The sequence below is a fragment of the Staurois parvus genome, unplaced genomic scaffold, assembly GCF_062004578.1.
Source record: "Staurois parvus isolate SC_StPar_1 unplaced genomic scaffold, SC_StPar_1.0 ptg001349l, whole genome shotgun sequence".
In the NCBI taxonomy this organism is placed as follows: domain Eukaryota; kingdom Metazoa; phylum Chordata; class Amphibia; order Anura; family Ranidae; genus Staurois; species Staurois parvus.
Genome location: NW_028319145.1, coordinates 3,985,981 through 4,006,034, shown reverse-complemented (window position 1 = coordinate 4,006,034; position 20,054 = coordinate 3,985,981). Strand labels below are relative to the sequence as shown.

Sequence of the window (20,054 nt, the reverse complement as noted above, 5' to 3'; positions counted from 1 at the left end):
CCATTGATCTTTTTAGCTATCAGTAAGGGGGTCATTCTTCTCAATGACCACAAGTGTAAGGAGTATTCTTCCCACTGACCATCAAACTAATGTATCATGAGTTATAGCCATAGTAATTATTAATAGGGGTCCGTGAGACCAGAAAGTTATTTCAAGGGTTCCTCCATGTTGAAAAGGTTGAGAAAGGCTGCTGTAGAGGGGGGACCCTAATGGGTCCCATTCACAGTTCTGCTCTTGCCCAGGCTATGTGTAGCACAGTGGTTATATCAGCACTGCTTCTACAAGGGAATATCTGGGTTTGCAAAGGGAGTTATTGCATGTAAAGTGAATGAAATATCTTTAACCAGAAGCCTACAGGGCACTTATACCCCCTTCCTGTCCAGGCCAATTTCCAGCTTTCAGCACTGTCACACTTTGAGTGACAATTGCACGGTCATGCAACACTGTACCCATATGAAATTTCTATCATTTTTTTGTGATAGATAGAGCTTTATTTTGGTGGTATTTAATCACCTCTGGGTTTTTTATTTTTTCTTAAACAAACCAAAAACCACTGAAAATTTTGAAAAAAAAAAAGTTTTTTCTTAGTTTTTGTTATAAAATTTTGTAAATACCGTATATACTCGAGTATAAGCCGAATTTTTCAGCACATTTTTTGTGCTGAAAAACGGCCCCCTCGGCTTATACTCGAGTCAACGTCTGCAGATGGCTCCCCCCCCCTTCCAACAGAAGGGAAACTACGGTAAGTACAGGGGTGGGCAGGGGGCTGCTGTCTCTTACCTGGCTCCGGTCCCACGACGATCCGGTCCAGGAAGCGCGGCTGCTCCTTCATTCGGTTCGTCCACTGGATGTTCGCGCGGCTGCTCGGCTCCGCCTTCTCACCGGTGATTGGCCGCCAGAACTGTAGCTCAGGAAAGGCACACAGGTGGCCAATCACCGTCGAGGAGGCGGAGCTGAGCAGCCCCGCGAAAATCGAGTGAAGGAGATGCAGGTAAGTGTGCCGTGCTTAGGTGCTGCTGCAACCACATATGCTGGCTGCAGCAGCACCGTACTGGAACAGGGGTCAGCAAGTCTCAGTGGGAGGAATAGTGCCCCATCATTGGTGTCACTGATACCAATGATGGGGCATTATTCCTTCCACTGACACCAACGATGGGGCACTTTTCCTCCCCCCCACCGACACCAACGATTGGGCACTATTCCTCCCCCCCCCCCACTGACACCAATGATGGGGCACTATTCCACCCCCCACTGACACCAATCATGGGATACTATTCCTCCCCCCCACTGACACCAACGATGGGGCACTTTTCTTCCCCCCCCACTGACACCAACGATGGGGCACTATTCCTCTACCCCCCCACTGACACCAATGATGGGATACTATTCCTCCCACTGACACCAATGTTGGGACACTATTCCTCCCACTGACACCAAAGATGGGGCACTATTCCACTGACACCAATAATGGGGTGCTATTCCCCCCACTGATACCAATGATGGGGCACTATTCCTCCCACTGACACCAATGATGGGGCACTATTCCTCCCACTGACACCAATGATGGGGCACTATTCCTCCCACTGATACCAATGATGGGGCACTATTCCTCCCACTGATACCAATGATGGGGCACTATTCCTCCCACTGATACCAATGATGGGGCACTATTCCTCCCACTGATACCAATGATGGGGCACTATTCCTCCCACTGACACCAACGATGGGGCACTATTCCTCCCACTGATACCAACGATGGGGCACTATTCCTCCCACTGACACCAATGATGGGGCACTATTCCTCCCACTGACACCAATGATGAGGCACGATTCTTCCCACTGGTGTTCCCACCCTCGGCTTATATTCGAGTCAATAGTTTTTCCCAGTTTTTTGTGGTAAAATTAGGTACCTCGGCTTATATTCGGGTCGGCTTATACTCGAGTATATACGGTAAGTCATTTTTCTCCTTCACTGATGTGCGCTAATGAGGCTGCAGTGATGGGCACTGATAGGTGGCACTGATGGGCACTGATGAGGAGGCACTGGTAGGTGGCACTGATGGGCATTGACAGGCATCACTGATGGGCACTGAAAGGCAGCACTGATACATGGCACGGATAGGCGGCACTGACTGGCACTGTTAGACAGCACTGACTGGCACTGATGGGTGACACTGAAAGGCAGCTCAGATGGCACTGATATGTGGCATTGATGCCCACTGGTAGGCACTGATATGTGGCATTGATGTGGCACTGATGGGCACTGGCACGAGGCACTGATGAGCACTGACACGAGGCACTGATGAGCACTGACAGGTGGCACTGCTGGGGCTACACTGATCATCAGGGCATACTGATCATCAGTGCCCTGATGATCAGTGTACATGTCCCCTCCGCGGAAAGCTGATTACTGGCTCTCCTATCCTCTGTCAGCGTGACAGCTCAAGAGGAGAGGAATGCTGATAGCAGGCATTTCCCTGTTTACATGTGATCAGCTGTGATTGGACACAGCTGATCACATGACCGAGCCGACATCTTCGGCTCTTTCCGTGATCAGTGTCCGAGGGACACAGCACACCACCGATCGCCGCGCTGCGCGCTCCCTGAGCCACGCATGCGCGGTGAGAATGGGAGGACGTCATATGACGTCCTCCCAGAACGAGAGAACCACCTTGCATCCGTCATATTACTATATGGCGGGCGGGAGGTAGTTAATGGATTCCTGGTCAGTCATCAAGAGCCTGATGTCCTTTATGTATGAAAATGTACAACTCACCTATTAAGGTTTGAAAATCTTTCCCTCCAGTTCCATGCCCGGGCCACTTCTCCAGTCTCTGAGTCCACTAGTTGGATGCCATAAAATCCCAGCATGAGCTTATAGGACTCCATGAGCCTCTTCATTACCCCGTCATCTCTCTTCATTTCCTGAAACAGATACAACAGAAAGTGAAGTGAGCCAGATCCTTAACCCCTTCGCGCCGACGTCGCACAAATATGCGGCCTGACAGAATTGGGCTTTTTTCTGTGGGACCGCATACTTGTGTACCTGTCTCTGTACTGGGAGCGTGCCGCACAGTGCGCTCCCAGCACAAAGACCGGGGTGTCACTGAGAGCCCCGGGTCCACGTTCTAACGATCGGACTCCTGATTTCGGGTCACATGATCGCTGTGATAGCCTCTGATTGTTTTTTGTTTTTTTTTGTCTCTCTATGAATGAAGGAGAGAGATACATTGTCCTGGCATAGAGGGGAAAAAATTGTTTGGTAAAAAAAAAAAAAAATTAAAAATAAATAAATATTTAAAAAGAAAAAAATACCTAGATCAAGGTTTGATCTAGATCAGTGCCAGGGTAAGTGTTTGGGTCAAGATCAGGGTCAAAGGTCAGGATTTTTTTTTTTTTTCAAAATTGGTATCAGTGTCAGTGTGTTTTAGGTAAAAAAAAACAAAAAACAAAATGTGCATTATTGTTTCTGGGCTGTACTACAGGTACAAACAACAAAATAACATACACATATATGGTATCTCTGCAATTATCAAGAGCTGGAAAATTTATTTGGGGTTATTCTTTGGTAGTACGTAGTCACAAGAAACACAGTTAAATTAAAAACAAAAATGATTTTTTTGTGCAATTTTGATAATAATAATAAAAAAATCAGGAGATATCCATTATAATTTACCACCAAATGAAAGCCCAATTTGTCCTGAAAAAAACGCGGTATAATTCACCTCGATGTACAAAGTAGTTGTGATGATATGTACGGTTTTACTAACACATGTCAACGTTGCAAAATTGTGCTTAGGCATTAGGATTATTTTTACACTTAGGGGTGAAGGGTTAATAAAGGGTAACATAACTAAAAAAAAAAAAAAAAAAAAATCAGAAAATTGAAAAGCAAAATAAAATAAATATTTAAATTTGTAAATAATTTTGCACCAGAACGATCATTTTAGTGCAGCTTGTCATCTATCGTCTTAATATTTCCATCTCTCACAACCTGTGTTAAGGGGTATATCTATCAGCTAGTATGTTAGGTCCATTCTTAGCATTTGATTCACCAATGCAGCAACATAAATAAGGATGGATCACAAGATGACTTTATTCACCAGTCTGGTACCTCAATCTCCTTTTCCGTAAGTGGCTCAGCAGATCTGTTCATTCCAGGTTCCCGCAGTGGAAACAGCCTACAAAAAAAACCCAAAGAAACAAAGATTTATCAGCAATTACAGCAAAAGAGGTAAATATATAGAAAATAAATATAAGTAGCTGCCTGTGCTTTTTTAAGGAATATCCGAGCTTGGGCATAAACCTGAATTTCAACATTCTAACCAGGCATCCTTACTTATAAAAGATTTTTATATCCCTCTTATTTAGATTTATGCACTTTGTCTGATTTGACACTTCAGCTTGTGTCTGGGGGTCAAAGGTCACCTTAGAGCGGAACTACACTGCACCTGAGCACCACAAACCAAAAACGCTATTTATTTGTAATATTCAAAGCCATCTCCCTGATCTATGTCTGCATGCTTGCTGAAAAAAAAAAATCACTTTGAAAAACACCCCCATTTCTGGCTGTGGCCACCTTGAGCAAGAGCAAATGATTCATGTAGCATTTACTTCCAGGAATGTATCTGCCCTTAGCTCAGGCAAACAGGGTGTGCTCCCCTCCTGAAGACTTTTGGAATGTATGACATCATTTACCTATGCCTGGAAACCAGGACGCAACTGGGAAAATGTAAAAATAAAAATAAAATAAAAAATGTAAATCAAGGGGACCACCAAAGAAGAGGTAAAGGAATGCTCTGTGCAATATCATTGCACAGAGCAGGCAAGTAGAACATCTTTTTTGTTTCAACACAAAAAATATCCTTTATTGTCACTTGACTTGGCCATACACTGAGGAAATTTTAGCTGGCTCCTATTGAACAGGGCAGAATACGTTTAGTGGGTGACCTTGTCAGCAACACTGAGGCCAAATTTTCAATTGAAGAAGCTGGGCGGAAAATTGTTGGCTGAACAGCGGCTGCATTAAATAATGCAACTGCTGTTCAGTATTATAAATAATACAATAGGTTGCACAAGAGATTCATCCATGCTGTATAATGTGGATGGAGGCATCTGTTAGATTTATTTAGTTCAGCCTGGAAGAAAATTAGCGTATGGCCAGTTTAAAGTGGAACTTTACTTTCTAAATCAACATGCACTATATTTAATCCTTCTGCTGCTAGCATTAGCAAATAGATAGGAAGGTATATTATATTTACTTGTTTCAACCATTTTTTTTTAAAAAATTCTTCAGTTACTTCCTGGTTTCTGGCCTAGGCCAAAATGATGTCATATATCCCAGCAGTCTTTCATGAGGGGAGGAGGGGTTTGCTTAGCGAAGCACACCCTTCTACTGCATGCCTGAGTTAAGGGCAGATGGATTCCAGGACGTAAATGCTAAATCAATCATCTGCCCTTACTCAAGATGGACACAGCTAGAAATGCTAGGTGGGTGTTTTTCAAAGTGAAATAAATCATGGAGACATGCATGGATGAGTTTCTTTTTATTATTAAAAATGGATTAAATAGCGTTTTTGGTTTGTGGTGCTCAGATACAGTGTAGTTCCGCTTGAGGTGTAGGGCAATGCTGGGGATGCCTGTTATTAGAGCTCAAGTTCTTTTCAGTTTTCTGGCTGTTTAGGCAGTTTTAGCAGTGAAACGTGATGAAGTTGTGTAATGTGATTTCACTTGCATCACAACCTATGGGCAAAATCTAGTATTGAGGCACAACTAAATACACAATTATTCTTTAAGGCAAAGGCCCCCAAACTTTCTAAACAAAGGGCCAGTTTACTGTCCTTCACACTTTAGCAAGGCCCGAGTGTGGTCAGAGGGAGTAGAAAATGCCTTGGTCACTGGTATTAGTAGGAAGAATAGTGCCTCATATCAGTGAAAGAAATAATGCACCAAGGGCTGGAAAAGGCAAGCAAAGGGCTACATCCGGCCCATGGCCCACAGTTTGGAGTCCACTGCTATGAGGGATCAATTTGCACTTTTTGGATTAGTTTGCCTAGCACTTTAAACAACTTCACATTGGGTAGTATGCCCCTATTCTACCACCTGGAGGGCCTCCTTAGTTGGCAGTCTGCTTTTCTTCATAAAAGCCTTCATGGATAGACTAAGGTTAATAATTACCTGTTGCACTGCCCACACTGGTGATCATCACTCTGTTCTGGTCTGCCTGATGCCTTATCCACCACTAAACACTGTGGTTTCTTCCACTGGATACAACTTTGCCTTCTAGTGACATAGCAGCCAGTGGAAGGGACCACAGTGTACTCTGGGGTAAAGGGGGAGACATAAACTTGACACTTCCAGGAGTGTCAGACGCAGAAGACTGTTTCGCCCTGCGTAGCTCTTAAAGTGAATAACGTTCCACAACACTGGCAGCATGAAAGGTAGGCAATAACCCTTGTCCTTACAGACTGGCCTTATTTAAAAAAAAATTCACATAGAGTTACGTTCAGGAATTTTCAGTAAAGGTGGAGCAAAGCTCCCACACTATTTTTGACACTTTTTGTCACCTCACCATTGAATGAAGTTATGATTCAATTCTAGTTCATAGTAATCAAATTTCCAGTTCTGATGGAGGTCGTCTATAAATACTCCTGTATTGGATAAAGAGAACAGGTCATACTTTCAACTGTTGATGCCAAGATGGACCAAATACACGAGGACTCTTCAAAAGGTTTCTGCACATTTTTATATTGAACAGAGTTAAAAAAAAAGCGGAAACGTTTTGAAGAACCCTCATATAATAAGCCTAACAGTGACCTATGTTTTATACAGCATACTTCACATACTTTAGGTTTATAAAACTTTCCTGTTATATTCTTGTAGGAAATGCCCATCCTGTGTATTCATGCACAAGCACACAATTAGAGCGCTTACCCCCGAACAAAGGGGCACCCTAAGTAGTACAAAGTCCACCAGTCAACCAAGCACAAAAACAATTAAAACTTAGTCTAGGGGATGTCTCTTTAGGATTTATTGCAGATAAACTAGCAGGAGGAGAGGGTTTAGGGTCATGGGATACTTCAAAACAATCAGCAACTGCAGCAAAAAGGATAAAATTCTCACTGGTCTCATTCAATAGCAGCTTTTCTGGAGCTAGTAAGGAATAGTCAGTCGATCTAAGACCCCACAGCTGTAGACTATAGGACAATCTCTGACAATTGGAATCCTCTCTCTTTTGCGTAGTTATCAGTCCCCAAAAGGGATCTCTATTCACACTGCTACACAACCTTCGCAATCCTTAAAGAGGGGAAAGGACAAAAGCCTCCTGAATACCTGGATTCTGAAACAATGTCTTTCAGTAGGCATCATACTTCAGAAGTCCTCATTGGGCTCTCGGACAAGCAACCGCTGAAACCCAAACAGCAGTCTCTTGTCTCAGTGATCCTTCACCAATAGGCAGCAGCCCCAGGAGTACTGGAACCCTCCCCGGTGAGGAAAGAAAGGTCTTCTTAAGGTTCCTGCATATTTATCACCTCCCCAGACACATTCTGGGTGCCCTCTTCCAGGGATTGCCTGTAGTATGATAAATATTCAGCTGACCATTTGACTCTCCCTTTCTAGCTTCTTCCAGAGGCAGGGGGAAGCAATCAAACTCTCAGATCAGGAATCCTGATCAGACCAAAACAGTTGACCATCACTCCACTCGTGACTGTGGAGCCAAACTAAATGTAACTATCAACCTAACTAGGAGGGCACTACACTATATTCTGTTATGTTCCTCTTCCATCAGGTTTTCTCAATCTAAGATGAAAAATATAGGGGAGAGAGGGGCAGCATGGAGTACAGTTCTTCTCTTATAGTAGACGGGTTACTCGTGCACATGGGCCCCAGTAATAACCGACACTCCCATTAATGGAAATTGGACATCACAATCATTTCACTTGTCCTGAAAGCATTTTGTGTTTACTAAGTAACATGTAATTATTCTGACTTTGCTGCACTGGTACAAAAGGCCCAATAATGAAACTTTGTTTTTGCTGTGGGCTCTGTGACAGCAATGGGAACATCTGTAATACCATATATATATAATCTACCCAACCTCCCTCTCCAACAATTCCCACACATTTCTCCAGTAGCAATGTAGACCTCAGATGCCAACCAAAGAACTTCCAGCACAGTGTTTCCCACTCTGGATTGGATTTTGTAATAATAATACTGGACATATAAGTTGGACTTATGCATAATAAGAATGGCCACTTGGGAACAATAATGGCTGCCTGGAAACACAACTCAAGCTTTAGACAGGCAAGCTTTGCATATGTGGGGCCATTGTAGAGGGCTATGAAGAACATAGCACTGTCCGGAAATAAAGTGTCACCTCTGGTCTGTATCTGATGACTCTATTGCTACAAGAGGACAAATATTTTTAAGACAGGTGCAAGAAACTTGACAATTGATAGTGTTTTCAGTACTAACCATTAGGTATAAAGGGGATCTCATTTCGGTAGAATTTCAGGTTGAGTGTCTATTGGAAAAAAAAAAGATATTAATTAACTAGTTTCACTTCAAAAGCTCACCCACAATCATATGTACCAGCAACCAAAAATAATACACTAATGTCAGCACTCAACATGGACGGAATCTACAAGCCTATGTTTGCCAAAGTTCTAATATTGACACGGAGTCTCTTTCTTCATCAAACTGTAGTAGAAAAAACATCCACCTCCTTGCAGCTCTCTCCAGACTTGGAAATCCTCAGAAAAACTGTAAATGAAACAGGGAGCACACTGGCATAGAGTGTAAGATCCTCAAAAAAAAAAAAATCTTTCATAGGCTAAAATAAACAAAAGTGGTATAAAGACACACTTTTCAAATAGTTTCCATAAGGAACATCTCATCCGTCCACCAAGTGAGTTAGCTCTGGTGAAGAGGTGCTGCTGTGAAATCTGTTAGAAAGGATATTAGAGACTGGTCCTTGAATGAAGCACCAATGGACGGATGTGATGAGATTTTTTTGGGGATCCTACACTATAAGAATGAGCTCTCTGTTTCATTTACAATCAGGGGTGGACTGACCATTTGGAAACTCGGGCACTGCCCGAGGGCCCGGGGTCTGTAGGGGGCCCCATGAGATGCCCCTGGTACCTTTTTCATAGGCTTTTTTGAGTTTGGGCAAGGACACAGGGGCCCCATGAGTTTTCAGTCCGCCCCTGTTTACAATCGTAACAAGTTAAGTCTTAACGCTTGATAGATTTGACACATTGTTTTTTGATAAAAATAACAAAATAAACATTCCCAGGACAGAGCTGGCCTTTTAGTAGTTATTGTCAGTGTTACTGCCAAAAAACCTTTTAAAATGAATGCACATTGACCAGTAAGCCCCGTACAACGTCTCTGCCAAGGACGTCTAGCTGGGTGATGACACTTTACAGACCTGCAGCTCTGCAGACTCCATGAACTGACCACTACTGGTGATCATCAACTCACTGCCGTGGCCCAGCCCCAGCTCTCTCTGCCTCATGGGAGCCCAACTACATGTCAATCCATACGGCCCATGGGGCTGATAGATTTCCAATAATTAGGGTTAGTGCACACAAGTGTACAATATGTGGCCATCATATCTTTCATTTATATGGATCTGATTGTAGCGGTATAGTATTCTATGGCCCATTCACAGGACTCTTTTGGTTCATAGCGTTTAGCCGCATAAACCAAAACATGAACAATCTGCATCTACAGTCTGATTTTCACCATATTTTCCTTTTTCACCATATTTTCCTATTTTTTTCCCTATTTTGCATGCATGAAAAAAAAAAGTGTGGATCCAGCCCCACTGCAAGGGATCTTGTAAAGTTTCTGGCAGTTGGGCTGTAAGAATTCATATATTTCACTTCAATTCCACAGCAGTTATATATGGTAGAATATGAAGCCATTGTGCCGTTTCAAAAACTATACAACTTCTTCATTATCCACCGTGAGACCAGAGCAAACTTCTGCAAATGTGTAATCTTTATAGACCTGCAGTGTACATGATCAACTTTCATCCACTTTGACCGAGTAAAGTTTAGAATTTTCTGCAGTATATTTCCTTGTGTAAAGCAAATAGTGGTTAAGCAGGAAAGCTGTAAATCAGATATCTCAGTATATTCATGCAGACGCACATGTACCCAATCTTTGATTAAAGTAAAGAAAAAACTAACTAACTAACTAACTAAAACTAACCTACCAGCATGACTTTGGAGTGTGGGAGGAAACCGGAGTACCCGAAGGAAACCCATGCAAGCGCAGGGAGGACATGCAAACTCCAGGCAGGTGGTGCCGTGGTTGGGATTTGAACCAACGACCCTAGTACTGCCAGGTGGAAGTGCTAACCACTTAGCCTCTGTGGACATGGACTAAAACATCTGATGTACGTGGATTGCAAGAGGCTACCAAGCCAAATCTAGGTACATACACCAGTTTCAATTAAAAAAAAACAAAAAAACAAACCATAACATTAATAGATGTATTCATACATGTGTCCATTAATTGCATTAATTTGTGTCTTTTTTTTTTATCTGTGCGGAGGTCAGATGTATTGGCCCTAGAAGAACAAGCCCATAATACCGTGTGTTTGTGGACCTTGGAAGAAGGACTTACCGGGTAGCCATGTCTGTATCGCTGTAAGTCTTTAGCTGCTCCCCTGCCCCGAGAATACTGAAACAGCAAGAAAAACCAGATCAACAAATCATACTTCTATCAACCAATTATCTATCTATCTATCTATCTATCTATCTATCTATCCCTCCCATATCTATCTATCTATCTATCTATCTATCTATCTATCCCTCCCATATCTATCTGTCTATCTATCTATCTATCTATCCCTCCCATATCTATCTGTCTATCTATCTATCTATCTATCCCTCCCATATCTATCTATCTATCCCTCCCATATCTATCTATCTATCCCTCCCATATCTATCTATCTATCTATCTATCCCTCCCATATCTATCTATCTATCCCTCCCATATCTATCTATCTATCCCTCCCATATCTATCTATCTATCTATCTATCTATCCCTCCCATATCTATCTATCTATCCCTCCCATATCTATCTGTCTATCTATCTATCTATCCCTCCCATATCTATCTATCTATCCCTCCCATATCTATCTGTCTATCCCTCCCATATCTATCTGTCTATCTATCTATCTATCCCTCCCATATCTATCTGTCTATCCCTCCCATATCTATCTGTCTATCTATCTATCTATCCCTCCCATATCTATCTGTCTATCCCTCCCATATCTATCTGTCTATCTATCTATCTATCCCTCCCATATCTATCTGTCTATCCCTCCCATATCTATCTGTCTATCTATCTATCTATCCCTCCCATATCTATCTGTCTATCCCTCCCATATCTATCTGTCTATCTATCTATCTATCCCTCCCATATCTATCTGTCTATCCCTCCCATATCTATCTGTCTATCTATCTGTCTATCCCTCCCATATCTATCTGTCTATCCCTCCCATATCTATCTGTCTATCTATCTGTCTATCCCTCCCATATCTATCTGTCTATCCCTCCCATATCTATCTGTCTATCTATCTGTCTATCCCTCCCATATCTATCTGTCTGTCTGTCTATCTATCCCTCCCATGTCTGTCTGTCTATCCCTCCCATGTCTGTCTGTCTATCCCTCCCATGTCTGTCTGTCTATCCCTCCCATGTCTGTCTGTCTATCCCTCCCATGTCTGTCTGTCTGTCTGTCTGTCTGTCCCATATCTATCTATCTATCTATCTATCTATCTATCCCTCCCATATCTATCTATCTATCTATCTATCTATCTATCCCTCCCATATCTATCTATCTATCTATCTATCTATCTATCCCTCCCATATCTATCTATCTATCTATCTATCTATCTATCCCTCCCATATCTATCTATCTATCTATCTATCTATCTATCCCTCCCATATCTATCTATCTATCTATCTATCTATCTATCTATCTCAGTATCATACTAGTACATACTCTTGCAATCTACCAATCTCTAACCTACACAATATCAGAACTGCAATATATTTCCCCCCCCCCAAATCACTTCCAATCCTTTCCTTATGCTGGGCACACATCAATATGATGCCAGTCAGTGTATCTCAGGGGCAGTGCACAGACTTCTGCCCCAGGTATGGAGGTTTGGACCTTCTGGTATGAGTCTGGAGGAAGTAAACAATGGACTACAAGTTGGCTGATGTCAACACACTTGTGCTCCATTGAGATTCGGGATTTCCTCCGCCATGGTGGCAGATGGAATTTGTAGTCTTCCCATTCACAGAACTCTGTGAATGACCAATGTGGCTGTGCAGGTGGAGCCATGCTAAGGTAAAAAGCAGGACGCTGCAGGGACAACAATCCCATTCAGATAAGAGGGGGGCATTTTGAGGGGGAATGCGACCAAGTTTCATGTTACACCCCAAATATGGGTGTAACAAGAAAGATGGGCAGCATATGCTTTTAAAGTGTTACTAAACCCACAACAGTAAAATCTGTATACAGTAAAGTCTGTATATGCAGTAAATTCTTTGCATTGTGTAAAAATGATGTTTGATCCTTTCTTCTCTGATCCTCCCCTTCTTCTACTGTCCCCAGTCCATCTGCTAATAGTACAAAGCCTTGGGGGCAAGCTTGCGTGTATTGCTGGAGAGTTTTTTTGCTTTTTTTTGGCATCTGATAAGAACAGGGCCAATCGGCACTGTCCAGACAGAGGGTCAGGGGCCATGCAGCCTCAAAGGACAGTCAGGGGAGAATGAAAACTCCTCCTACAAGCTTTAGCTAATGCTCTCCTAGAAACTGATAGAAGTCATAAGACTGCTATATACTACCGATGAGAAAAAATATTTAGCAGTTTATATTTACTAAAAAAAAAATTTGCATTTCCATGTTTTGTGTACTGTGTGAAACGAGATATGGTGAATGCAGCATCCAGGGAGACCAGATATAGTGAATGCAGGGTCCGGGGAGACCAGATATAGTGAATACAGGGTCCGGGGAGAGCAGCTATAGTGAATGTGGGGTCTGGGGAGACCGGATATAGTGAATGCAGGGTCCAGGGAGAACGGATATAGTGAATACAGGGTCCGGGGAGAGCGGATATAGTGAATGCGGGGTCCGGGGAGAGCGGATATAGTGAATGCGGGGTCCGGGGAGAGCGGATATGGTGAATGCGGGGTCCGGGGAGACCAGATATGGTGAATGCAGGGTCCGGGGAGACCAGATATAGTGAATGCAGGGTCCGTTGAGACCAGATATAGTGAATGCAGGGTCCGGGGGAGAGCAGATATAGTGAATGCAGGGTCCGGGGGAGAGCAGATATAGTGAATGCAGGGTCCGGGGGAGAGCAGATATAGTGAATGCGGGGTCCGGGGAGACCGGATATGGTGAATGCAGGGTCCAGGGAGAGCAGATATAGTGAATGCAGGGTCCGGGGAGAGCAGATATAGTGAATGCGGGGTCCGGGGAGAGCGGATATGGTGAATGCAGGGTCCGGGGAGACCAGATATGGTGAATGCGGGGTTCGGGGAGAGCAGATATGGTGAATGCAGGGTCCGGGGAGACCAGATATGGTGAATGCGGGGTTCGGGGAGAGCAGATATAGTGAATGCAGGGTCCGGGGAGACCAGATATGGTGAATGCGGGGTTCGGGGAGAGCAGATATGGTGAATGCAGGGTCCGGGGAGACCAGATATACTGAATGCAGGGCCTGTCTGACTGGATATGAATTGGTTGGATAGTTTAGGTAGGTCCTCCTATTACATAGTTTTGGCAAATGATTGTACAACAGTTGTATAGTCAGATTGTAATCTGTATGGGGGGTGTTAGCTGTATAGATTGCAAGGGATTTTATTGCAGAATCCTTCCTCTCTCTAATTGAAACATTCACACCTGTCATTGGCTGTGTCCTGGGAACTCGGTGGAGGGGGGTCAGCCAGCTTTAGTCACATGATCAGTCCCAGTCTTACAATAAGTGAAAAACTTCTCAGTAAACAGGGATCCAATCCCTGCAGACTGATGGTTAAAGGTCATTTTTGTCAAAATATTTTAAAAATTGAAGAAAAAGTGGGGGAAGAAATGAATCGGATAGCATCAAAAACACACCAAAAAAGTACTGGAACGGACATGTCCCTATTTAAATTGCAGAAAAAGTGGGGAAAGAAATGAACTGTAAAGCATCAAAAACGCACCAAAACTTGCCAAAAACGCATAAATAACGTGCATGGATCTGGACTGCGTTTCTACAGTGTGAACTAGCCCTGAAAAAGAAAAGCAGCAGTATTTGATCAAGCAACCAATCAATTTCTTCCTGTTATGGTCCCAGTTCTGTATGGTACTATAAGAGGAAGAAGCTGATTGGTCTTTGAACAACAAAAGCTGTTAATCAAAAATGTCCAAGACCCACCGTTTGGTGCGTATGTAAACGTTCTTACCTGCCGATTTCTCTGCTTAGGTTTTTTCTGCTTTAGGAGCTTAGGGTCCTCATCGTCCTCCCAGGTAGAGTCATATTCTGAGTCCCACTGTTCAATATAACCCCAGGAACCACAGTTAGACATGATGCCAATGTCCCAGAATAATCAGAGACTGTAAGAGATAGAAATGGAAATCACAAATTAGGCACCACTCCTCCTCAGACTGCCCGCGTCCAGGGACCATCACTCGCATGTGATCGCTGCATGAGCGATTACATGTAAGTGAGTGCAATTAGCAGCAACAGCAGCCTCCCAGCTTCCTCCCGGAGCTAATCACCCCCCACTGGGGATGTAGGTATGCAAAAAGTGAATCATTCCCCCTGACTTCCTATTCATTATTTTTTTTTTTTCTCAGTAGAAATAGATCATTCAAGTAGGAAATGGTTAAAATTTAGATTTATTTATTATTATTATAATACAGGATTTAAATAATGGATGAGGTAGAGATTGTAATGTCACCACCTGCTACAGTGATTTCCCCTCTTCCTCAGGGATTGGCTAGGAATGAAATATCTAAATATACGTTGGCCCAATGTAAATAAAAAAAAAACCATAACTGGAATTCAACTTTAAAGTGTTAACTTCTCATTTCAGGTGCTTTAAAACATTTTTTAAAGTGTTGCTAAACCCACAACAGTACAATCAGTCTGTAAATGCAGTAAAGCATGCTTGTTATACTCACTGTGGAATCTAAGGGGTTAATCCCCTGTATTGTGTAAAAAGGCTGTTTGATCCTGTCTTCTCTGAGCCTCCCCTTCTTCTACTGTCCTAAATCCATCTTGTGATAGAACAGAGCTCTAGGAGTCACTCTGCACGCTCAGTTTGGTGTGTATTGCTAGAGAGGTTTTTTTTTCCTTTGGGAGGGTGCATGTGATTAGCACAGGGCCAATCTGCACTGTCCAGGCAGAGGTCAGGGCTTCTGCATCCTCCTAGAGCACAATGAAACTCCACTTACAATCTTTAATCAGTGCTCTGCTGGACACTGATAGAAGTTTTTTGGTTTGTTACAAACATTAATATAACTTTTTACTTGGTAGACGTGAAAGTGTTACTAAACCCACAACAGTACAATCAGTCTGTAGATGCAGTAAAGCATGCTTGTTATACTCACTGTGGAACCCAAGGGGTTAATCACAAACTTTTTTTTTTAGTTCTGGATAGAGTATGGAAAGGTTAGACTCCCTGTCATTTTTTATTGCTGCCTGTGTCCCCATTAGGGAGATTCACCCCTCTATTTGAATTGGTGACCACTTTCACCAAGAAAGTGAGTATGGGGAAATTCAGAAATTTAGGGCTGTCCCTAGAATAAAAAGTATAAAGAAATGTTCCAATGGGGACATCTTTTATTGGGGACAACTTTCTAAAAGGGAATTCCCCTGAGAATAGGTGTCCCTGGATATTATTTTCTAACACTGACAACTGTGCAAGTGACAACAGATACTGTTTCCTCATCTTGTAATTGTGAACAGATCAAATTCTTGTTTAATTATCCTCAGCAGCAGTCCTACCTGTTATCCGGCGACACCAAAACCCCTCCGGGAGAGAGCCCAATGCTTTTCCCACAATGTGGATTCTTTGCCGTCCTTGTAAGTTGGAGAAAAGAAACTTTTGTCCTGTGACCCCGACTCAGCACAGTCATACTAAATTCAGCTTTCACTTTCTGTTCCAATCTACTGGGCGTGGTTTATAGGAAACACTCATTGTATAACCTGCGTCCAGGAAACACTCAGCCTCCCAAATAGAAGAAACCCAAAAGATTCCACATTTCCTACTTTTATTTTCAGGCCATCAAAGGCAGCATGGAATGGAGATGACCATTAATGACTCCGTACTTCCAGTGCTGAAGTTATTTCAAGTCCATGATGTGCATTATATTGCCAAAAGTATTGGGACACCCCTCCAAATCATTGGATTCAGGTGTCCCAATCCCCTCCATATCATGTGATTCAGGTGTTCCAATCACCTCCATGGCCACAGGTGTATACAATCAAGCCCCTAGGCATGCAGACGGCTTCTACAAACATTTGTGAAAGAATGGGTCAATCTCAGGAGCTCAGTGACTCCAAGCGTGGTCCCGTGATAGGTGGCCACCTGTGCAATAAGTCCATCCGTGACATTTCCTGGCTACTAAATATTCCACGCTCAACTGTTAGTGGGATTATAACAAAGTGGAAGCAACTGGGAACAACAGCAACTCAGCCACCAAGTGGTAGGCCACGTCACATGACAGAGCGGGGTCAGTGCATGCTGAAGCGCACAGTGCGCAGAAGTCACCAACTGTCTGCAGAGTCAATAGCTAAAGACCTCCAAACTTGGTGTGGCCTTCAGATGAGCCCAACAACAGTGCATAGAGAGCTTCATGGAATGGGTTTCCATGGCCGAGCAGCTGCATCCAAGCCTTACATCACCAAGTGCAATGCAAAGCGTTGTATGCAGTGGTGTAAAGCACGCCGCCACTGAACTCTAGAGCAGTAGAGACATGTTCTCTGGAGTGACCAATCACGCTTCTCTGTCTGGCAATCCGATGGATGTGTCTGGGTTTGGCAGTTGCTAGGAGAAAGGTACTTGCCCGACTGCATTGTGCCAAATGTAAAGTTTGGTGGAGGGGGGATTATGGTGTGGGGTTGTTTTTCAGGGGTTGGGCTTGGCTCTCTAGTTCCAGTGAAGGGAACTCTTAAGGTGTCAGCATACCAAGACATTTTGGACAATTTCATGCTCCCAACTTTGTGGGAAGAGTTTGGGGACAGCCCCTTCCTGTTCCAACATGACTGCGCACCAGTGCACAAAGCAAGGTCCATAAAGACATGGAGGAGCCATGTTTGGGGTGGAGGAACTTGACTGTCCTGCACAGAGTCCTGACCTCAACCCCATAGAACACCTTTGGGATGAATTAGAGCGGAGACTGCGAGCCAGGCCTCCTCCCCCGACATCAGTGCCTGACCTGACAAATGTGCTTCTGGAAGAATGGTCCAACCTTCCCATAGACACCCTCCTAAACCTTGTGGACGGCCTTCCCAGAAGAGGTGAAGCTGTTATAGCTGCAAAGGGCGGGGCCAACTCAATATTGAACTGTAATAGAGTCCAATCAGTATCAATTTGCATATTTTTGTTGTTCTTAAAGTTACATAGTTAGGTTGAAAAGCTCAGAAATATTAAATTTGAGCTCTAAACCTGCAGTTGATCCAGAGGAAGGCAAAAAACCCTTTTAGAAACCCCTTTTGGCGCATGATCCAGTTCTTAGGGTCCACTGACTGTCAGATAAAGACACAATAGAATCTGGACACAGACTATGAATAGGTCCAAATCAGTTAAGCTTTTAACACGTATGGTGGGTCAGCTAATCATTCCTATAATCCTATAGGTGTTATCAGGGGCGGACTGACAACTCATGGGGCCCCCGGGCAATAGGGGATCATGGGGCCCCTGTGTCCTTGCCCAAACTCAAAAAAGCCTATGAAAAAGGTACCAAGGGCATCTCATGGGGCCCCCTACTGACCCCGGGCCCTCGGGCAGTGCCCGAGTTTCCAAATGGTCAGTCCGCCCCTGGGTGTTATATATATATATTCCTAGATTGTAAGCTCCCAGGATCAGGACCCTCCTATCCCTCTTGTATTGAACTGTATTGTTGCTGTATTGTCTCCTGTTATATTGTAAAGCGCTGAGCAAACTGTTGGCGCCATAAATCCTGTATAATAATAATAACAAGTTCTATTATAAAATTGACAGTAGAGGCCTCAGGCAGGAGCTATGATGCCACTCTGTCTCTGTCTCCAAATTGCTCTCCTGCATTGTCACCCTGTCACATGCTCTCCCACAGAAAACTAAAAACACCTGTGCCAATGTAAATGTCACTAGCATTGCCCACTGTTGTCACCATCAGGAAATCCGCCCTGAGAAATGCCATGCAGCCATCAATGGAGTGCATGTAGACAGGAAGTGACTGCAAAGAGCCTACAAAAGATCAGCAGCACTGAAATTCAACAAAAGATGAAAAAAAAATATTTTCTAAAAAAAAACACAAAACAAAAAAAAAAACATCAAAATGCAAGTGTAAAGTTCAGCAGCACTGAAATGCAACAAAAGATGAAAAAAAAAATATTTTCTAAAAAAAAACACAAAACAAAAAAAAAACATCAAAATGCAAGTGTAAAGTTCAGCAGCACTGAAATGCAACAAAAAATGAAAAAAAAATAAATTTTTCTAACAAAACAAAAACAAAAAAACATGTCAAAATGCAAGTGTAAAGTTCAGCAACACTGAAATGCAACAAAAGATGAAAAAAAATATTTTTCTAACAAAACAAAAAACAAAAAAAATGTCAAAATGCAAGTGTAAAGTTCAGCAGCAATGAAATGCAACAAAAGATGAAAAAAAAAATATTTTCTAAAAAACAAAACAAAAAAAACGCATGTCAAAGGCTCAAGACACACAGACAGCCAGGGGCAGACTGACAACTCATGGGGCCCCCGGGGAATAGGGGATAATGGGGCCCCTGTGTCCTTGCCCAAACTCAAAAAAGCCTATGAAAAAGGTACCAGGGGCATCTCATGGGGCCCCCTACTGACCCCGGGCCCTCGGGCAGTGCCCGAGTTTCCAAATGGTCAGACAGCACTTCAGATTTGCATGCCGTCTTTGCATACACCTTTCTGTGCCCACCAATGGGATACATTTTATCTGCCGTGAATACAAGGACAATTGAGATCCAATTCAAGTGTATGTCTGTTTGAATATTTGTGTTTGCTGTGTTCTGATGTCAGACACATTTCCTCCTCCTGGAAGTCGGACATTAGTAGTCCCCTATGCCTAGGCTCACAGCACTCTCTGCTATTACTCACCTGTGGTTTGGTGACACCCAACGCAGAATTTGACTTCTGAACTGGAAATCTCCGGCGATATTAAGTTTCGTCCGTCGATGTTCAGGAGAAAACGAGACAAACTTCAACCAGGAAACCAGTTCCACCGCAATGTATCGGCCCTCTTCAAGTTTCACTTTCTATTCCTAGATTTGTAACTTAAAGGACCCTCCCACTGAGGCAGCAGGCTGGGGGTTATGTACTGACTACTGGCAGACTTGGCAGTCCATTTGTTGCCCAGATCTAGGGGTATAAAGGCTTCATTGGGGAGTTTGACGTTCAACCTTCATAGAGTGTAGGGGGGCATCAACAAATCGGTTGTCTTCTTTTCTACCAGACCGTTTCTCGTCTTTTTTTTTTGGTTTTGTAAGAACTGTAGATGTTAGAGATTTCTTCATGGGCTAGGAGTACTTATCATGACTCTTGTGATGAGCTAAAGATACGTTATAATGGGCGGTAGGTGATTTTTTTTTCTGGGTGGGGGGGTCACCTAGGGTTGCCACCTCATCCCTTTAAAATCGAAGTCATATTGATTACCCAGGTTCTGTGGCTGAATAAGGAGGTAATTAAACTCACCTAGCTCCTTATCTGTCTTAAATCTGCCTCAGAACCTGTGTCATTAATATGTGTTCGGTTTTAAAGGGACGAGGTGGCAACCCTAGGTTCACCTCGAGGGTGAGCTGTG

At 43.3% G+C, this 20,054-nt stretch overlaps 1 protein-coding gene across 4 annotated transcripts in view; it reads right to left on the bottom strand.

The window, feature by feature from the left end:
• Positions 1–19,473, bottom strand: part of LOC149436740 (uncharacterized) — a 28,941-nt gene extending 9,468 nt beyond the window's left edge. For 3 of the 4 annotated variants that reach the window (XM_089661544.1, XM_089661546.1, XM_089661549.1), the window contains exons 1-7: positions 19,352–19,473; positions 14,478–14,628; positions 10,639–10,695; positions 8,476–8,524; positions 6,572–6,650; positions 4,115–4,181; positions 2,777–2,925 (exon numbers count right to left, since the gene is read on the bottom strand). In XM_089661544.1, the coding sequence (XP_089517670.1) occupies positions 2,777–2,925; positions 4,115–4,181; positions 6,572–6,650; positions 8,476–8,524; positions 10,639–10,695; positions 14,478–14,600 (524 nt within the window). In that variant the 5' untranslated portion in view covers positions 14,601–14,628; positions 19,352–19,473. Of the gene's footprint in view, positions 1–2,776; positions 2,926–4,114; positions 4,182–6,571; positions 6,651–8,475; positions 8,525–10,638; positions 10,696–14,477; positions 14,629–16,024; positions 16,143–19,351 lie in introns of those variants that run through there. The other variant, XM_089661545.1, reaches the window with a different exon arrangement.
• Positions 19,474–20,054: the final 581 nt, after the last annotated feature.